The 21150-nt window shown below is 36.2% G+C and overlaps 1 protein-coding gene and 1 long non-coding RNA gene across 2 annotated transcripts; one reads left to right on the top strand and one right to left on the bottom strand.

Annotated features, from left to right (window-relative positions):
* Window positions 1–1911: 1911 nt before the first annotated feature.
* On the top strand, window positions 1912–7800 carry LOC104216941 (uncharacterized). The gene is made up of 3 exons (XR_011407530.1): window positions 1912–1932; window positions 1999–2083; window positions 6899–7800. It is a non-coding gene; the product is annotated as an uncharacterized lncRNA (long non-coding RNA).
* A 1828-nt stretch (window positions 7801–9628) lies between these two features.
* LOC104216942 (uncharacterized) lies at window positions 9629–10240 on the bottom strand. Its single transcript, XM_009767073.2, has one exon. It carries the CDS (start codon window positions 10238–10240, stop codon window positions 9629–9631), a length of 612 nt encoding a protein of 203 aa, XP_009765375.2.
* Window positions 10241–21150: the final 10910 nt, after the last annotated feature.

The raw sequence follows: 21150 nt of genomic DNA, 5'->3' as shown, positions 1-21150 counted from the left end.
GAATTTGGATGTCTATGTGATTACAATGGTATGAATAGAATAGAGTGGATCAAATTCTTAAATGTGATTAATATCTATCATTTTGAAACTTGTAATTTTTTATTAATTTTTATATATAATGCAAATACATCTTTTAAATATTTTTATATTATTTTTCAAAATTTATTTTCATTAACACGAAGACCACGCGCAACGCGCGTACTCTAAGACTAGTTAAATATAATGGAAAGAGTCGAGCATAAACAGTAGAGCCATAATCTTACCACCCAATTTTCCGTGAGAAAATTAATTGATACCTAATTTGATAAACAGTCGAGCCCAAATTGAATTTGTACTCACTTTTTAAGAAAAAAATTTAATTGATACCTAGTTTTTGGATAACTTTAGAGACATACACTTTTCTCTTCTTCTTCTTTGTGCTTAGGGTTTCTTCTTTTTCTTTTTGGTTGCAAAATGAGTTTATTATATTTGTTGTTATTTCGACAATTTGATGGATGAGGTTTGTTCTTTATGATATTTAAAAGCGATATTTCAAATTTGAGCTCATTTGAAGTAGATTTGGGGGTTGAATAGTACTGTGGATTGCTGAAATCCCAAGAACAAGTTACTTTTGAGAACTTTAGATTCAAGATTGAAGTTACAATGAAGAGATTGAACTGCTTAAGATTCGAATTTCTTAAGTTGTATTTAAAAGATGCAAGAACTTCAGATTTGATTTCTTAAGTTGCATTGAAGAGATTGAACTACTTGATATTCAAATTTCTAAAGTTGCATTTGAAAGATAAAATAACTTTAGATTTGATTTCTTAAGTTGAATTGAAGAGATTGAACTACTTCAGATCCGAGCGGGTACACTTTGTAAATTTATGTGCAATACAAGTATAATCTCAATGGTGCCCCAAAAGTGGGTATATATGAAATGCCCCATAGTATGACCGAAAAATATATAGTTTTACGGTTTGATGAGCTAACCAAATCTACTCCATAATTTTCATATATTATCTAACGTCGATAAAAAAGATATATTTGAGATGTAGCTTCCGGTGTGAGTGGGATTCCAGTACGGGTGACAAAGAGTTGCACCAGGCCGGCCCCGAAGTGGTGGCCCATTGGGCCAACTTGGGCCTTCCTCAGGCGACCAGACTGTAGGGATGATTGACAGGAATGGCGCAGCTCCGGATCCGCGTAGCTTTTCAGGGATAATTATATCGAATTGATAGATTTTATGCTATATTTACTCTACCTATATTATTAATTGTTCACAAATTCTACTCGATTGACACTTGTATTTGTTCAATTGTTCACCAAACTCTATCATGGTGTAACTTGTGTTATCTTCCAATTCAAAAAAAATTGCCTCTCCTACTTCATAAAAATATTTTGTTTTCTGGGTCATATACATCAAATCTCCCAATAAAAAGTACTCTTTTAAAATATTTGAAGAATGAACTTAAATAGTCGTTCACCCAATTGTTTAAATTAAAATAATAAATAGATATATAATATATGTAATTCTTATTAATATGTATATCTGTATAATAAATATATAATCTATGAATACCGGCAAAGAGGAATAAACAGTAAAATCAATGCGTCATTTGTGTAAAGTTCCAAAATATTTTTGGGATCTTTACACAAGTAGCCGACCATATTCATTATTTATTTTTTATAGTCATACATAGATCATACAATAATTATATATAATTATACATATATAATACATAAAATATAATATATTATACCTGCATCTGCTATTTTTGGTTTAAGAAATTGGGCCGGGTTAATTCTTCAATATCTTTAGCTTCCAAAAATTGGACCAAACAAGCTATAACCTAGATTGGGCCAATCCCTCTTTGCGTCTCCACATGGGCCATCTGGCTGCATTGGACTCAATGAAGATGTCGAAAGGCCGAAAGATCTAAGTCGCGTGCGGTAGGACCCGCATCCCTACTAAATCACGTGACAACGACAGCTTCTTTGTTTCTGACTTCCTTCTAGTTCTTGTAGGTGTTTGTCACTGACAGCAGCTTAACGAGCATCGGAATTTACGAGGAGGTTGAGGCACGGCTGAAAGCTAATTCCTGTAAATTTCAGATTCTCTTTACTTCCTTAAGTCTCTTTTTCTCTCTGTTTTGCTGCTTTATGTACTGATTATTTCGCATGACCCTATTGATCTCTAGTTGTGGGGTTACTAATTTTTGTTGATTTTGGTAATGGGTATTTGTTTCTCAAGAGAAAATGATTGTTTCTTGGATCAAATCAATGTTTTTTTTGGATGTTTTTACTTTTGTGATCACTTTTTTTGCTCCTGTCCTTGTTATCTGACTGCTAAAGACATCTATGTTCAAATAAGTTGGTAAAAATAATGCGACACCCACCCCTCTGTTAAAGAAATGGATTTTAGGCTTAACTTAACCCTAAAAGCTAATTCTAAGATGTGAGGACTTTGGTTATGATGTTATAGATTGTAGTCTCTTTATGCTGTCTTGAACAATTACGGTTGAATTAGGTCTAAAGTTCATTCTTTTAATATGATATGAATCCCTTATGTTGAGCTTCCCAATGTTTTGGCCCCACTTTATGTTTCTCCTTTTCTTTTAGTTTCCCACTCGGTGTCCAATATTTGCATTAGAGCCCCCAACTAATCCGAATTTGCATAAAGGCCCACTACAGGGGGAAGCGGAGAGGCGGAGCCAGGATTTGAAGTTTATGGGTTTTGAACTTGCCATTGAACTCATAGCACGTCTTAGTTACTGGGTTCCCAATTAAATATTTATACATATTTAATTAATTTTTTAATACAAAGAGAAAGTTACTGGGATCGTCCGAATCTGTAGGTAATACCATGCCTCCGCCCTGGGTCATCGCTTCCAAATAGGATTTTGTTCATTGTCAATGCTCGAACCCGAGACTTTTGAGTAATGGCAGAGGGATCTTATTCTTCCTACCACATACTTTGTTACTGTCCCATTTTATGTATCCATTCTTGAAATATCCAACCCTCGGCATGCTGGGATGTTAGACTTCAACTTCGGTTGTGAGGGTATGGACTATAGTATCTTTTTATTGTCCTGAATAAACCTCACTTGTTGAGCTAGTTTTCAGAGTTTAGTCAAGTCCAAGGACCATCTTTTTAACAGAGCGTCTGGTAGGAGTTGAGTCAATTCCAAGGTTCATTTTCTTAATAGAGTGTGATGGTGTGTACGCAAAGGCGTGAGTGCATCCACACCTGCTGTCCCCAATACAGACCGGCGCATAAGTTTGAATTATTAAAACCCCCTTGCAGTGTTTAGGATTTTGTGCATCAGTGTTCCTGTGCAAGTCTGATTCTGCAAAATGCACAAACTAGGCCGGAGGGTGTCTTATCCACACTGCAAACTAGTATTCTTCATCACAAGTATAAACTTGAAAAGAGGGCATACATTCAAACTAGTAATAATCATGCATGCGTAAAAAACTATGAAATTCTGTTCTTTAAATACTCACTTCTCGTTCTATTAATCGTTATTCGTCCATAAACAGCTATGAAATTCCGACAAGGGAGAATAAAATAAGATTTTTCTTCCCTTTGCCACCTTATCTTCTTTCTTCTGTAAATTATGAATTATCCTTGGCTTTTTAGCTTGTCGCCTAAAGTTCCAAGGGGTGTTCTAAAGTTTGTTTGAATCATGGCCCTGTACTTTTTGTGGAAATTGGATAGACATGCTGGGATTTATTAGCCAGCATTGTTAGCCTGCTCTGCATGAGTAGGTATGTCTATGTTGTGTAAAGAAAAATATGCTAGTATTTTTTTAGCTTACTCTTTTTACGGTGTTGCTTTATTCATGCAATAATGCTTGTCCTAATATAAAATTTTTAATTCCTAATAGTAATAATAATTGGGGGGGGGGGGATTAACAGTCTCCAGTACAAGAGCAATTGCTCATTAGACAACAAATGAACAAACATCATAAACTCTGAGTCTTGTAAGCTGAATATCATTTGATAGTTGTCTTTTATATGAATGAATGATTTAAGAATCAGTGTACTCCAGTGTTTGTAAGAGGCAACATCTCTTGTACGACGGTGGTGCTCGGGCCAGCTTGTGCACACCTCAACTATTCCCTCGGGTACCTGCTATCTCCTACCATCACAAGTACCATGTAGTTCTGCCAATAAGGCTTAGGCTGATCGGAAGAAATCACCTAGTAAGCATCCAACATAATCCCAAAGGCATCATAGTTCTCTCCGCTCAATTGACCTTATTAGAGTGGGAGGGACTCCTGGTCATTCTACCCGTAGTGTTATCTCATATATGAAGGCTCGACGTATGGTCGAGAAGGGGTGTTTGGCCTATTTGGCCTATGTTCATGATTCTAGTGCTGAGGTTCCTTCTATTGATTTTGTGCCTGTTGTTCGTGAGTTTCCTGAGGTTTTTCTTTCAGACCTACCGGGTATGCCACCCGACAGGGATATTGACTTCTGCATTGATTTGGCTCCGGGCATTCAGCCCATTTCTATCCCGTCGTATCGTATGGCCCCGCCTGAGTTGAAAGAGTTGAAGGAGCAGTTGCAAGATTTGCTTGAAAAAGGTTTCATTAGACTAGTGTTTCGCCTTGGGGTGCGCCAGTGTTGTTTGTTAAGAAGAAGGACGGATCGATGAGAACGTGTATTGTTTTGGTGAGAGAGTGTTAAAGCACGAAGGGTGATGCCGTGTATGATTTGTGAGGAAGAGTGTAAAGCACGAAGGGTGATGTCGTGCCGCACGATGTACAATTCCGTGCCGATTATCTTGATTATATGGTGAGGACGAGAGTAAAAGCACGAAGGGTGATGCCGTGCAATTTATATTGATTCTTTGGTGAGGACGAGAGTAAAAGCACGAAGGGTGATGCCGTGCACTTATTGATTCCTGATTCTTGTTGATGACTGAGATATGGTGTACCTTTTATTTACCGGCTGTCTTTCTATTCTTAATTGATGTTCCCCGCAGCATGTTTCCCCTTCCCATACTTGACTGTTACTCAGTACGAGACCAGATTCATCGACTTGGCCCGTCATGCTCTTATCATACTTCTCACCGAGAGAGAGAGGGTGAGGAGGTTCTTTGAGGGACTTATCCAACCTATTCGACTTCAAATGGCCAAGGAGACGGGGAGTGAGATTTCTTTTCAGGAGGCGGCCAATGTGGTCAGGAGAGTTGAGATGGTTCTATCGCAGGGAGGTAGTCCTGCAGGCGTCCGCAGGCCCTGGCGTCTCCCTCTGTCCCTTCATCCTGTTTCATTTACGTATTTCCGAAACAGTGTATTGTTATCTTTCAGACTTTGTTTGTAGTACTCTTAGACCGTCTGTGAAGCTCTGACTCCAGTTCTGGGTAGTCTTGTTTAAACAGTTGTATTGGTTATACTCAGTAGTTTTATTGTTTTTCTTCCGCTTGATATAAATTCCGCTATCTTTAAGTTATTGCTCATAATTGTTAAAGGATTAAAATGGGAAAAAAGTAAATTGATCAAACAGTCGGCTTGCCTAGCTCACAGTAGGCGCCATCACGACTCCTGAGGGCGGGAAATCCGGGTCGTGAAAATCACCTAGTAAGCATCCAACGTAATCCCAAAGGCATCATAGTTCTCTCCGCTCCATTGACCACTAGGACACTCTTGGGTGCACAAGCAGCAACGTTTTGTAGAAGGAAAAAAGTGGCACTGTATTTGCTTTTCTTTCAATCAACAATAATTTTATTTAAGGATCAATTTATAGGTATGAGTAACACATTCAAACCTTCAAAGATAAATTTTAAACTCAAAAAGGATATATTATAAACTTGGAGTAAGCATGGTGAAAATTAGGACTCATTTTCTCTGTGTTGCGTGGAAAGCGAACTTCTAATAAAATCTAAGACTTAGTAAACCAAAGAGAGGAAAAACTGCATTTAGTTTCTTTCTCTGTTAAAGTATATATGAATTTTCCATTGTGAAAACTAAACCTCGATCTGAAGTCGGTTTCTCCTATATCCAGACAAAGATACAGCTCTTAAAAGTATATCCAGACAAAGATACAGCTCTTAAAATCTTAGGCCTCAGAAATTGAGCCTATGCACTTGAAATATGTATGACTTATCAAAAAGGAAAAAGAAGTGACTTGAAATATGCATCGTACAGATAGACTTGCTGTGATATGAAAAGTGTGCCAAACTGAACTTGTTTGTTTAGACTACTAGTAAAAAATTCAAGATAATTGGAATTCTGTTATAAAGTAGACGATAGAGCCAGTAGCGAAGTAGAATGAGTTATAGGGATGCTGATCCAAGATGTTTTTAAGACAAATATTACTATTTTCCTCTTAAAATAGCTTGGGAAGTCGTTATAAAAAAAATCACTGGGGAAGTGTTGATACAATTGGTTCAATTCTGTTGGGTTCAGGAAGCCTCTCTACCAATTCAGTATTTAAGAATCCAAACTTGAAGTTCGTCTTGTAGCCCAAACTTGTGAAAACTTGGCCTGCATATACTTATTAAGTTAGAGCCCCGTAATAAGATGCTGCTAAGCATATTGGGCTACCACTGGCTTGGATTTTGGTTTGTTGTTGTTATGCATGGTATATCCAGGGAAAAGTTGGATGCTTACAACATTCCATATCCTCGCTGGTCATGACTAGTAACACATACTTTATCAATTGATCATGAATCGGGAATTGAATGGCATAAAGAAGGTTTGCATTCTCTGTTACTCTTACTCTATCTCTGCATGATTTTGGAACCATCAATTAGATGTGGCCTGGTCTAGGAGTTTGAGAACCACCATTAAGATTTTGTGCTCATCCTCCACATGCTTATTTCTATTTAGTGGAAAAAATTTCGTTTGATTATGGTTTGTCGTGTTACATATTAGTTTATCTCAATTCATCAAACAATTCTATGTAGGTGCAGGTATGTCGACTATAAGTGTTCCTTCAGGCTGTTTTCTCAAAGTTGCACCGTCAATTGGATCCTCTGCCTTTACCAAGTATCAATGCTCGTTGGGTTCCGTAAAAAGTATTTCTAAAGCATTTGGCTTGAAGTCATCGTCTTCCTTCAAAGTCTCTGCAATGGCAGCATACAAGGTGAAACTGGTTGGGCCCGATGGTAACGAGACTGAAATTGAGGTTTCCGATGATCAATACATCCTCGATGCAGCAGAGGAAGCTGGAGTTGAACTGCCTTATTCATGCAGGGCTGGATCTTGCTGTACCTGTGCAGGCAAGTTGGTTTCTGGTACAGTCGACCAATCTGAAGGTGCATTTCTTGACGACGATCAAATGGAGAAGGGTTATTTGCTGACTTGTATTTCATACCCGAGATCTGACTGTGTTATTCATACACACAAGGAAGAAGAGCTCGTTTGAGCATGTTTGTTCATTTTGCTTCAAGTTGGGACCTTGAAAATTGAGAGTGGTACAATTGTGCCGTAGACGCGGAAAAGAAACAATAAGAAATAAATGAAGAAATTGGTATGCTGCCTCCCAGATGGAGATATTTGTGTCTGGTTTATAGCATGACGCATGTTGGGGTTATTTATCAGAGTGTGGTGTTTGTTCCTTTTGGGTTATCTTTTATTTATCAGGCTTGAACAGGTTATCAATCTTATGAAGATCATACCATATTTGGTGGACGGTGGTCATCTCAAGATTGGTCTTATGTCCTTGCCCCTGAAGGGCTTATACATTAGTTCTCTTTCTGTCCTAACATCTTGCTCATTTAAAAGCAAAATGGGGAAAAGAAAAAACCAAAAAGAACGCAAGAATTAATTAGGCTAAAGAAAACAAGATGTGGGCTTGCTTGTCAAATCTAAATATTGGTCTTGGTTTAGGGTTGCATGGAATCAGTCCATGATCATATTCCCTGCATTATAGTTTATGTGAACCTTTTTCGAATACAAGGGTTAAACCGACTAATTTTCGGTGTGAATTTGGATATTAAATTTTTTATTTTTTTAAAATAAAATTTACATATTTAAAAACTATATAAAAAGTACTATAAATCATACTTCCTCTGTTCCAGTTTATGTGAACCTATTTCCTTTTTGGTCCATTCCAAAAAGAGTGATACCTTTCTAAATTTGAAAACAATTTAGCTTAAAATTCCAACTCTATCCTTAATGAAAAGCTTTTATAAGCGCCCAAATACTACATAAATTGGATCGGAGGGAGTAATAGTTAATAATTCAGAATATTTAAAAAATATTTCCAAAAAAAAATGTGGTAAAAAGTTGTATGTAACTCCCCAAATAATAACATTATCACATAAAGTAGAACATAGGGAGTGTTTCAATATTTGCTAATACCCGTTTGCCTATCCGTATTTGAAATAGCAATGAAATAATAAGGACGTGTTTACTAATACTTCAAGTGAAATAATAGTAATAGTAAAAATTTGCTGGTGAAATTCACGTTGTACATAAAACTTAATTCAACTTTAACTATTCTTTTTCAATTTCATCATTCTGTACTCTACTAAACTTCGACTAATTTCTTTTAAAAAGCAGCAAAAGGCCTAACCCCTTTATGTAGTCATCTCCACTCAAAGGGTGGCTTGCTATTGCATTCAAAATCTCGTTGAGATTTGGTTATGTTTTGATAATTTGATTGCTCGTTACACATTTTTCATGACTTGATCGTGCATTTTATTATGATTGGCACTAATTCATATGCAAATCATTTTTGGTGTTTGGTTGACCATAAAGTTTGAAAGAATGGAGTGAGATATGATATAATGGCGGTAAGTAGTAATGTTTTATAATATTGTTCACATATTGATTGTAACAAGCTAGTGAATAAAAGAAGCTAGTTGTAGAAGAAATATGATAATATCAGGAAAAACATTTACGGAAAAATATTTTGCATACCAACATAGTTGAAAACAGGAAGAAAATAAAGGGGATAATTAACCTTCTATTATCGATCTTCTACTTGTTGTTTCTAAAGGCCAAGCTAGAATTTTTAGTTTATAGGTTTTGAACTATAATATTTCTTTAATTACTGGGCTCTAATACGTTACTTTTACCTATTCAATAAATTTTAAACACAAATATAAAATTTGAATTGAAACTACTGAGTTGAGTTCTGCCAAATCTATAAGTATAAAGTTGACTCCGCCCTGATTGTGTTCCACCTCTCCTAATTAGAAAATTAAATTGGTGTATCACGACTGATGCTACGACTGACAGTGTAAATTAGACAAGTAGGATATTAGGCTTTTTGCGGAGACGCTCGGTTTGACGATGGTTTTTCCGGGTTATAAATTTTTGGTGACGAGAATATAATAATTTAATCACGTAAAATCCATTAAAAGAGAAAGCATCTTCTAACCAATATTTTTTTCTTAATCGAATGTCAAACTTGAGATATATCAACTCCAATTTCTTGTTTAGTTTTTGATTGCATAACAGACAAACCCCAGCTCAATCATTCAACGTGGCCAATATATAATCTTTCACCTACTTTGAGAATATCTTTCGTAACAACCAAAAAAACAGCTAGTAGCATAACAAGCCAAACTCCTATTTTTTTAATTCTCCAAACATATAGATAATGTCTATCGTAGAAAAATAATATAAAAAACTTCTTCGATTCAACGTCCCAAAAACAAGTTCAATTCAAAAATAAAAAAGGAAAACTATGACTCTGACCTTCGACGGGTCGCCAACCGCTTCAGAACCGGAGAACCGGCCGGTTCAGCGGTCCCTACACTATCCACTCCTTTTGCTCCAGACCGGATGTTCAGTGCAGCCCTCACCTTTTTCCAGAACCCGGTTCTTATTGCCTTGTCTTTCTTTGATTTCGACCGGCGGATCCTTCCGGTGCAGGTCACTTTTGGAGAACCCGGTTCAGTTACTCGCATCATCATCTTTCTTACCGGTTCAGACCGGCTTCTAGTGAACCGAAATTTTGACTTTGCCACCTTGTTGACCCGAAGATTTCCATCGGACGAGAAAGATTTTCGAGTTTTTGGGAGTGCAAAAAATGATGTATTTGGTTTTTGGTTTAAAGATGAGAAAGAATGGTAAGACAAGAGTGCCTTGGAATTTTTCTTGGATTTGCATGAAAATGCAAACTTCATTGAGGTTTTCCTTTGCATGGCTGCATTTTGATCAAACCAATCACGTTCTGAATCTTTAGAAAGCCAAAAAGAATCCGGTGGATCATGATCAGAAAAGTTCGTCGGAGAATTCTTGACATGTTCTTTGCCTTGAATGTTAGGGTTTGCTAGATGAAGATGCTGAGACATACTCATGAACTGCAGTGACAGAATCTAGAATTTAGACGTTGTGACTTTTGAATTGAGGGTCTATAATTGTTTTTCGCACATATACATATAAAAAGGATCGAAGCACTAAACTCTGCCAAACCCGTAAACTTGTGATTGGATTAGCCACTAATTCAACGTGTTATACTTATGGTTACAAAAAGATAATTGAATCTTATTAACATAAGCGAGAATGAGCGAGGTCTTGTCAAAAGTCAGGCCTAGCCGTGGTCCTTGCAGCTTTTCCTATTTCGGCTTTGAGCTGAAAATATTGTACAGATCAAAAAGGAATTCAAGCTTTCTGGCCTTTCAAGCTCTCATATATACTTTAAAGCTTGATGGTTTCCTAATTCTTTTCACATAGAAAATGTTGTTGATATTTACAAAAACTTCAACCTTCGAAGGGGGAAGGCTGTATGAATGTGTTGTGAGAGAAAAGATGGATAAAAGAGTGAGATATAAAGGGAAGAAGAGGGAGGGGGTGGGGTTGAGGGGTGGGCAAAGGCAAGTGCTTTAGGCCCCACAAATTTGGAGGGCCCATTTCTCAAGAGTTTGACTAGATGTATAGTTAGTACTTTGTTATATACATAAAAAATATTTAATTAAGATAAAAAAAAGTACTATAAAATTTTGTTAAAAGAGGAAGAGAATTTTTGTGTTTATAACCGACGTGGCTTGTGAGGAAAAAGAGGTAATAAAATCAAGATAATTACCCTAAGTAGTGAATTATAAATATTTACAATCAGGTTAATTTCATTGTTCTAGCTTTGTATTTTTATCTAATTTTTCTATTATTTTTACTTGCTAGATATATTAATAATTATATAGTCCTTCTGTTCATTTTCATGCGTTCGCTATACTAAAAGTATATTAACTTTTACTTGTCTATTATGTCATAAGAGATGTACAAAGTCAATAGTGAACAAGTAAAAGTGAAGGGAAGAAGTATACTAAATCAAGAGAAAGACAATCTTTTTTCTTTTTTACCCTTATTATTAACTACTCATTTTCTAAATCATTTTCAAGACTTATGAAAATGCTATCATTATTATTGATAAAATTATAATACTTTATTTTTTTTTCTTAAAGAGATTATAAAGTTAAAAATGAACAATTAAAAGTGAACAGTAAGAATATAATTTTTTAGAATAATAATAAACCCTATACTAAAGTCGTCTTGATGGGGTTTCATAGTAGGGAGGTGGTAGAAGATTGGTGTTTTCTTACATAGAAAGTGACAAGAATTCATGATCATGATCATGGTTGTTGCAATAAATGAGTCAATGACAGAGACTAGCGTTAATTACCAGGACAAATGGGATATTTTGGCTCGAAATGTACATTAATTAAAACATTATTTTTTTGTTTGAAAAGGATATGTTTGTTGCCAAGCAATCATGCATTGGAGAAAGTCTTTGCAAAAAAAGGTGGCTGCATTTTAAACGAGGTACTCGTGTTCTGTTTGTTTAAGGATTCAATATAACTGGTCAAACAAAAATGAAAACTATGTTTTTTGTTTTGGTTTTTGGTTTTCGGCTAGCCATGTGTTTAGCATGAGGTTGTAGCTGCGTGTTTTTATATATATATATATATACACACACACTTTAACTCTGGTGTATTTGGTATGATATTATTGTAGAGAAACAGATATATCAAATGTTACCAAAAAATTTAGACAAACAGTAGTTTTGATACTATGTAGTGCAAGTTTAGGACAGCTGTCCAAACTGCATATTTGAATGAGCCGTACATATTTTTGGATATAAAATAGTCATCAGATTGTTACTATTTTCTTATTTACTCATTTCAAAAAGATTGACAACTTTCAATATTTTCTTAATAAGAAATATTTATAGCCACACGAAGTGATATGACAGATTTCAAACCATAAGTTTTAGTTACCAAAAAAAAGTTAAGGTGGGTAACGTGTACTATAAAAAGGTCAAGTTATCGTTTTGTACAATGACAGTATATTGATTTTCCATATCATCATATTAGTTGACGACGTACAATAATCGATAACTCTTTATAGTAAACCTAGAGTAGTAATATATTATATGCCAATTAAATTACGATAATAATGTAAATAAATTTTATTGTCAGTGCATATAACTTAATTTAATTCATTATAAAATATCATAGAAATAGTGTTTGATCATCCTTATCGATGGCATAAATCATTTCTCCTGTTTGGTGTAAAATATTTTCCTCTAAGAAAATAATTTCTTCAATTAAATCAACTATACATGCACCGTACGTGGAATAGTTTTAGAAAGAAATTATATAAAATATTTGACTACCTATGGGAATCTTAGGGCCTGTTTGGCCATAAAAGAAATTTTATTTTTTCGAAAAAAATTCACTTTTTTCAGAATCAGTGTATGGTCATGGAATTTTCAATTTTCACTTAAAGATGAATTTTAAAAATTTTTAAAAATTTGAGAAACCCCAAAAAAATATTTTTTAAAATCTTCACTTCAGCACGTACAAAAATTCAAAAACAACCCAAAATTGTATTCATGTTCAAACACAATTCTAATTTTTAAATACCATTTTCACTTGAAAAAAAGTTCACTTCTTTTCGAAATTTTACAATTCTTATGTCCAAACGCCCACTTATTTTAGAATACCTGTTCAATGCAAATTCCTTCTCTAGTTGTTTTTTTTTCTTCATAATTTTCTTCTTTTAATTTATGCACTGGTGCTTTATCGAGTCAAATATTATGAACTAAACGTAGATGCTGCAATAATTACCAAATTTCCCACGGGGCAAAAGTGGAATGGTCCTACTGTTCTTTTATATAACGTAAATTAGGGAGACTGGAAGTATGAATTAATATTAATATGGTAGGACGACCATATCAATATATTTATAAACATGAAGAAACAAATTGGTCTTTCAACCGCGTAACGCTCTGGATACTCTCCTTTTCTCTTTGTTTAAGGAATATTTAATAAATGTGGAAAAGGTGGCTTCATTTTTAACTAGAATATTATATATTTGCACTTTCAACAATGGTGCATTTGGTATTTATAAACTAAGGAAGTATTTTATTAATCACTTTCTGGTGTTTTAGGTTGTAAGTTAGGTAGTTTATACTAGGAGTAAAATGATATTGGGAATGTGATAAGGGAGTAGTAATGTGCTGGTTGAAATAACTAAGTGATATGCATTAAGAATTAAATATATACGCAGAGGAAAATAACTAATTACGTGTATATATTACGCAAGTGATTAAAAATGCGCAAGTCATTTTTCGTCATTTGATTTAAAAATTTGACGTTTAAGAAAACAATTACTCACAAAAACAATGTCAAATAATTTTACCAACAAGTATGTTTTAGAAAGAAAGAATTACAAGAAAATACACATAACTTCACACCATAACAAAAAATAGCCCATGTTTTTAAGTTTTACCCGACTTAGCCCATATTGTATATATTTTGAAAACACTAGCTCTTGCAAATTCAAAATCTATGTTCTTACAACCATTGCTTCTAAAAGCTATGGAGTTAAATTTGTGTTCTCACAAGCATTGCTTTCACTCTCTCTTCTTCTCACATTTTTTACATATGCTTCAAGGGACCGTCCGCCATTACTGCAAAACCAAAGGTTGGGAAAAGACTGCTCATCTACCTTGCTGCCTCAGAAGTAGCGGTAAGTGCTGTTTTAGTCCGTGAGGACCAAGGTAAACAATCTCCGATCTATTATGTCAACAAATCTTTATTAGATACAGAGACGCGGTATCCTCAATTAGAAAAGCTTGTACTTGCATTAATCATGGCATCTAGAAAATTAAGGCCTTATTTTCAATGTCATTCTATTGCTGTAGTAACTGCTCATCCATTACGCAATATATTACACAAGCATGAGTTGTCAGGTAGGTTAGCCAAGTGGGCTATAGAATTAAGTGAATATGATATCACATACCAACCTAGAACCGCGGTTAAGTCTCAAGTGTTAGCAGATTTCGTGGCTGATTTTAGCCAAGAAATGCAATTGGAAGCAGAAAAAGAATTGCAAGTGTTCAACAGCTCTAATCCGGGAATTTGGACCTTATTCACTTATGGTTCTTCTAATGTGAAGGGTGCAGGCTTGGGAATTGTTTTGGTACCACTTACGGGTGAAACCACTCGACAAGCCATTAAATGTCATTCTATAACTAACAATGAAGCAGAGTATGAAGCTGTAATTGCAGGTTTAGAACTGGCACGGGAACTCGACATTAATCAGATTGTAATCAAAAGCGATTCGCAGCTAGTGGTTAACCAAATGTTGGGGACTTATACAGCCAGGGAAGCACGAATGCAACAATATTTAGAGAAGGTACAGGATCTGATCAGGCAATTCCAGACTTGGAAAGTTATGCAAATATCAAGAGATGAAAATGTCGAGGCGGACGCCCTAGCCAATCTCGCATCTGCAGCAGACGTGGCAAGCAATAAAAATGTTTCCGTAATTCATTTGTTTCATTCAGTGCTCGATCCAAACAAAAATGAGGTAAATTTTAATAACTTAACCTTGGATTGGATATCGTGGGTCCACTACCACAGGCAAAAGGACAGGTAAAGTTCTTGCTCGTACTCACTGACTATTTTACTAAATGGGTGGAAGCAGGAGCATTCAAACAGGTATGAGAAAAAGAAGTTAGAGATTTCATTTGGCAGAATATCATATGCCATTTCGGTGTGCCAAAGGAAATCGTGTGTGATAACGGCCCTCAATTTATAGGCACGAAAATCACAGAGTTCTTTCAAAGTTGGCAGATCAAAAAATTACATCCACACATTATCATCCGGGGGGTAATGGGCAAGCTGAGTCAACAAACAAAATCATTATCAACGATTTAAAGAAACGTTTAGAGGAGTCCAAAGGTAATTGACCAGAAGTGTTACCTTGTGTTTTATGGGCATACCGCACAACAACAAAAATAAGTACAGGAGAAACACCATTTTCATTGGTTTACGGAGCTGAAGCTTTAATTCCAGTTGAGATAGGAGAGCCAACTACAAGATTTACACAAGCATCAGAAGAGTCTAATAACGAAGAAATGCGCATAAATCTTGATTTACTTGAAGGAAAAAGGGAAGCTGCACTGATAAGAATGGCAGCATAAAAGCAGGTCATAGAACGATACTACAACCGAAAAGCACGCCTAAGATTCTTCAAAATTGGGGACTTCGTGCTCAAAAAGATTTTTCAATCTATGAAGGCAGCTAATGTAGGGAAATTAAGTCCAACATGGGAAGGACCCTATAGGATTCATGATATTGCAGGTAAAGGAGCATACGAGCTGGAAACAATGGATGGGAAGATACTTTCACATTGGAATGTTGTTCACCTGAAGAGATACTATTTCTAAGGAATACCCACGGTTAGGTATCTGTATTTTAAAATTTAAATTTTGAATTGTTAAATTTTACTAATGATTTTAGATGATAGGCAAAAAGCTAGCCCGTACTAAATGATGAATCACGACCTACAAGGCACGTGGAATAAATTAAACTTTCCGGTCTAGGGTTACAATTATTCTGATAGAAATTCAAACGGGCTAAGCAGTCTTCATCTATAATCACACCTCTGAGTCCTGTATGTTTTTCCTTTTCAGGGAAAGGACCAAATGAGAGGAACAATCAAGTGCTCGAGGCTTCATACTTCAACGCTCAAATACTTGGGGGACTATATAATATACACAGGCATGTGTATAAAGAAGGCAAAGAAGATTGGGAAATAATCAAAGATCAAGCCTGAAAAGTTCACTCAATGAATGAGTCAAGTACAGAGCAAAGTCACGAGCTAAGCCTAAAGAAAGACCTTACCATAGCTAGGGTAAAGGCAATGTACTAAGCCTAAAGAAAGACCTTACCATAGCTAAGGTAAAGGCAATGTACTGAAACGGGTTATAAATAAAAACATCGTGTTTATTTTTCTTTTTTAAATTTGTTATAAGAAAACCAGTTACGAGAAAGTTATAGATGTAATTCAAATACATGTAAAGTGTTATTCAAAACTAGACAAAGTTCAAGTAAAAACTTGTCAAAGTTATTTCAAGAAACATGTGTATTCCTATTTCTTTTATCGTATATTAACACCGTTATGAAGTTGAGACGTCTTCTTCATTAAGTGTCGAATATAAAAAGGCCATCTTTTATAAAATTCATGATTAATTTAAGTATTCATGAAGTTAACAAATGCATTTTTTGAAGAGCAAAAATGCAATTTATTCAGTAAGTCCTTAGAAATAAAGGCAAGAATAAACAAAACAGAAGTTCAAATAGCAACAAAAAACTTCTTAATATTAAAAAGCTTAGGTTAAGTATGAACTTAGTCATAAACTGAAAATTGTTTATACATATTGCCCCATAAAAGGTCTGGGGACTTAAGTTTCCAATACAAACCCTCAAATGAGACCAAGGGTTTTAACCACAATTTTCCAAAAAGGAAAAAAAGAGACACGAAGGAATTCAAACAACTTAAACTTGTCACTGAGAAGATGAAGGAACTGAAGCAGGTACATCAACAACATCGAGTTCAACTTGGCTTGAAGGAGTGGGGATACCCGTATCATCTTCAACATTTGCGGAAACTTCGGCCATGGGAGAAGTAAAATCTTGGTTCTGCTGAGTCTTCTCAATAGTTTCATTGATCTTAGCTAACTCAGATTCCAAGTTAAAATTCTCTTGGCTAGCTTCAACAGGGGTATCACAGCGGGAATTCAAAAACGCCCAACTCACTTCAATAGCAGACTTATCTTCAAGTATCTCATAATCCCTTTCCCAGTCAGCAATTTCGTTCTTTAGCTTTTCATTTTCAGCCAAGGCAGATTCATAAGAAGCTTGAAGAGAGGAGTGGGAATTTTCTAAGGAACAAACCTTATCAGAAGAAACCCGAAGGTCTTCTTGGGCTCGAGTCAAATTCTGCACGAGTTCACCAGCATAGGCTTCTTTTGCATCCAAGAGAGCCTTCAACTCTCTAATATCTTCACTTGCCTTGGAAAGCTGCTCGGAAAAAGAAGTTTCAAGACGAGCCTTTTCCTTGTCTGCTTGACTGGAGGAAACCTTTTCAACTGCCAATTCCGAAGTCAAAGCCCGCACCTGCTTCTCCAAGGTACTTTTACTTTCTTCTAAGTACTCCACGTCAATCTGAAGACTTTCATACTGTTCCTTCCAATTATATGCCTCCAATTGGTAATCACGCACTAGCTGCTCTGAGAGGGTAACCCTTTTCATCATCTTCGTGCCGATGAGATTGGCCTAAAAAGGGAAAAGGAAAGGAAATGAGAATCCCAAAGATAGAAAAATGACAAAGTAAAAGTTAGAAAAAAGGAATACCTTTAAAGAAGCATGCACAATGTCATTCATCAAGGTCAAAGATCTATGGCTCTCTAGCTTGGCTCTCTCAACAGGACTAATTAAAGGCTTTAGCCACACATCTGCTTGACCCGATTTCCTTAAAAGGTTGCCCTCAGCGGGGACTTCAATAATCACTTGCCTCATAGCCCACTCCTACTTGAGGAGCCAACCTCAGCACGGTGAGTAGGTGGAGGAGGAATTGCCGAAGGAGGAATAGTAAAAGTAGTAAAAACAGCCTGGGGAGGAACGGAAGCAGCCATAATCGACAAAGTAGGAGTCACAGGCACGGGAGGAGAAAAAGAAGCCAAGGGAGCTTCATCAGAAACGGGACTTAAACTTTCACCACCCAACCCGCGGTCAAAATGCTGCTCAACAGAATCATGAGCAGCAGCGGGAACATCATCAATATCATCAGGGATCACTACCAGGGCTTCAACAGATTCGGTAAGAGGAATAGAATAGCAGGGGGATGCTTCTGCTTCATCATCGAAAATAATGCGTCTACGAGCCCGTGGCCTTGTTACCAAGGAACCTCCGTCTTCCTCTTCTTCGTAATCTTGGTCATCAACAGCTTTTCTTTTCGACGAAGAGCCCAGAATTATTTCTTGAGCCCTTTCCAAAGAGATATGAGAAGCCGCAATTGCCTCAACAGTAACTCCTCGAATGGCAAATCCTGATAGAAAGAAGGATTGAGATAAGTTTAGGAAAGAACAATATGTAAAATAAAATAAAAGCTCTTACCATGAGTTTTTACTTTCCAACCAAAATATTGGGAAAAAGTCTTCCAGGATCTACCATCTATTGGTGCAATACTCAGTAGCTTTCCTACCCAATCACAGAAATTGAGAACATCTTCCACAACTCTCATGGTTGCTAGAAAAGAAAAGTAAAATTAGAAAAATCAACAAAATTGAAGAAAAAGGTACGAGAAAGTTAGAAGACTCATGTGCAAAATTCTACTTCTCAGGGAAGGGAACGTTTTCATCACCCACTATACCAACAGTGGGGGCAGCAACAAATCTGGCATACCAGTCACGGTCTTTGTCATCTTCAGGGCTAACTAGAACTCTTTTGCTCCTGGCTACTAGCGTAAAAACACCATTGCGAAAGAGTCTAGAGGAGTAAAGATGAATTAGATGTGGGAAAGTAAAAGGCACACTGGCTATGTTGGTCAAATGCCTCAAATGGGCAACATCCCTCCATATTATTGGGCCAATTTGACCTAAGCAAACATCAAAGAAATGACAGAACTCGAGAATAATAGGATCAATAGCAGGTTTGAATCCTAATGTGAAAGGGTACGTATAGACAAAGGAAAATCCGGTTAAGTAAGAGGTAATTCTTTGATTCGGATTGGGAATAATGATAGGAAAATCATGACTCCAATGGCAGTCTCCACGGACTAAAGAAATCAAACCTTCAGTGATTTGAGTGGGATAGATATCAGCACAATTTAAAGAACATACTTGATTTTTAAAAGATTCTCTGTCATTATAGAAAGATAGTTCCGCAGGAACTATCTCCGCTACTAAATGTTCACGAAGATGTTTAGAAGATTTCTTACCTCTAGAAGAAGATCTGTGTGAAAGAGAACCTCTAGTTCTAGAAGAAGGGCCAGAACTAGGCGAAGGAAGAGAAGAATCACGCAAGGAAGAAGATCCTAAATTACGAAGCCTACCTCCCCTTCTGCTCCTATTGGGGGCATTAGTGAAGTTATCAACTTGGGGACCCTTCTAGAGTTAGGGTTTGATGAAGACATGATAGTACGCGGAAGAAACAAACAAAGATTCAAGAACTGAATATTTCGAGAACTTTATGTGATAAAGACAAAGAAGAAAACTATATTTATACTGCGAAGCAACCGTCAAAGGAAAAGGTGCAATGATGGAAAAGTCATAATGAGAACTGACATTTCGTGATCAGTGAAGCCGTGAAAAAGCCCTAAAAAGCGCTGCAAAGTTGCAGAACCACTAAAGGGGTGCCACGCGTGAAGAGCATTAAATGGAAGTGACAAAATGAAGCGTTGATCCTGCTATAGCATTAATGGTGACAAAAATTCCCGTTTTAATGATTTCCACTTCCCAAATATTCAATTGATGAATAAATGGCAAGTGGGGGGACTATCTGTATTGGGAAAAATTGAGTTTACATATTAAAGTGATTGGAAGATGACGTGTCATAACACGTAGACTGGTCAAAGAGTTATGATTGGCAAAGAGGAATGAGTTGCAACAGATACGAGCAGAGACATAAGATGAAACACGAGCGGATACTCAAAAGATTCAACGCCCGTACCTATTTAAGTCCAAGAATCAAGGAAAATGAATCTGACAGCACAAGAGAGTACAAATACAGTATTTAATGAGCATTAAATACTAAAAACTTTAGAGAATCTGTATTAAAATACAATGATTATATAACGTAGCATTTAATGTCTTTAATTGTCTATAATGGCCTTATTATGACAAAGGCAAAACGAATATTTCCAAAATAGCTATAAAAGGGAAAGGATGAGTCAATTGTAAGGACAACAAAAAAAAGACTATCTGAATACATTGGTTTACTTTATCTTCTTCTAATTATCTTAATGCTGGTCAAATTACTTTCTCTTATACATTTTTTGATTATCAGTAACCCGGGTACTTCTAAATTAAAGATTTGACCGAAATTCCACTTTTTGATTAAAAAGATAGTCGCAAAAGATAAAGAAAGCCAGAAACATACAAAGAGTTTTAAAATGAATCAACTAGAACTATTTAGTGCAAAACCCAACAAATAGGTAAAGGAGTATCTCTTCCAACAAATGAATTGAATCCAAATTGTGGAGAATAAACATTATAACTGTGGAGAGACACTATCAACATCCTAGACTCTATACAGCATCAAAGAGTTCAGATTCATTTGTATTTGAAGTTCATCTGTTTCTAACATAGAAGTACAACAATAACAACATACCCAGTATTGTTCCACATTGTGAGGTCCGGGGAAGGTAGTGTGTACGCAGACCTTGCCCCTACCTTGTGAGGATAGAGAGATTTCCAATAGACCCTCAGCTCACGAAAGCATAAGCACAATAAGTGTAAGCCTCATTATAGGCTGAAAAATGGTTATCTAGAATCAGACCATACGAATCCCTTGGCTCACGAAAGCAATAGACCCTTGGCTCACGAAAGCATACGCACAATAAGTGTAAGCCTCATTATAGGCTGAAAAATGGTTATCTAGAACCAGACCATACGAATCCCTGAGTTAGGCCAGGAAAACTTTAGTCCACTATACTCAAATACAATAGACTTTAAGAAGGCAAGTGCAACCATGTGCACCTCAATACACAGTAATAAACATTTTTATTTTAAAATGCAGAGTAGAACTTCACATATATGAAAATATAGGCGTTGGCTCCTCTTCTTCGTCGTCTGACTCTATAAAGGGTACTTCATCGCCTGACTCATTGGCGTTGCTGGGTAGTCACTGTCATCTTCTTCACTCTGTGCATCTGTAATATCCTTGTTCAGATGTTCGGACAACTGTGTTGTGTT

The sequence above is a fragment of the Nicotiana sylvestris genome, chromosome 5, assembly GCF_000393655.2.
Source record: "Nicotiana sylvestris chromosome 5, ASM39365v2, whole genome shotgun sequence".
NCBI classification, from domain to species: Eukaryota; Viridiplantae; Streptophyta; class Magnoliopsida; order Solanales; family Solanaceae; genus Nicotiana; species Nicotiana sylvestris.
Note: the sequence above shows the minus strand (reverse complement) of the source record. Positions and strands in the feature narration are given on the sequence as shown.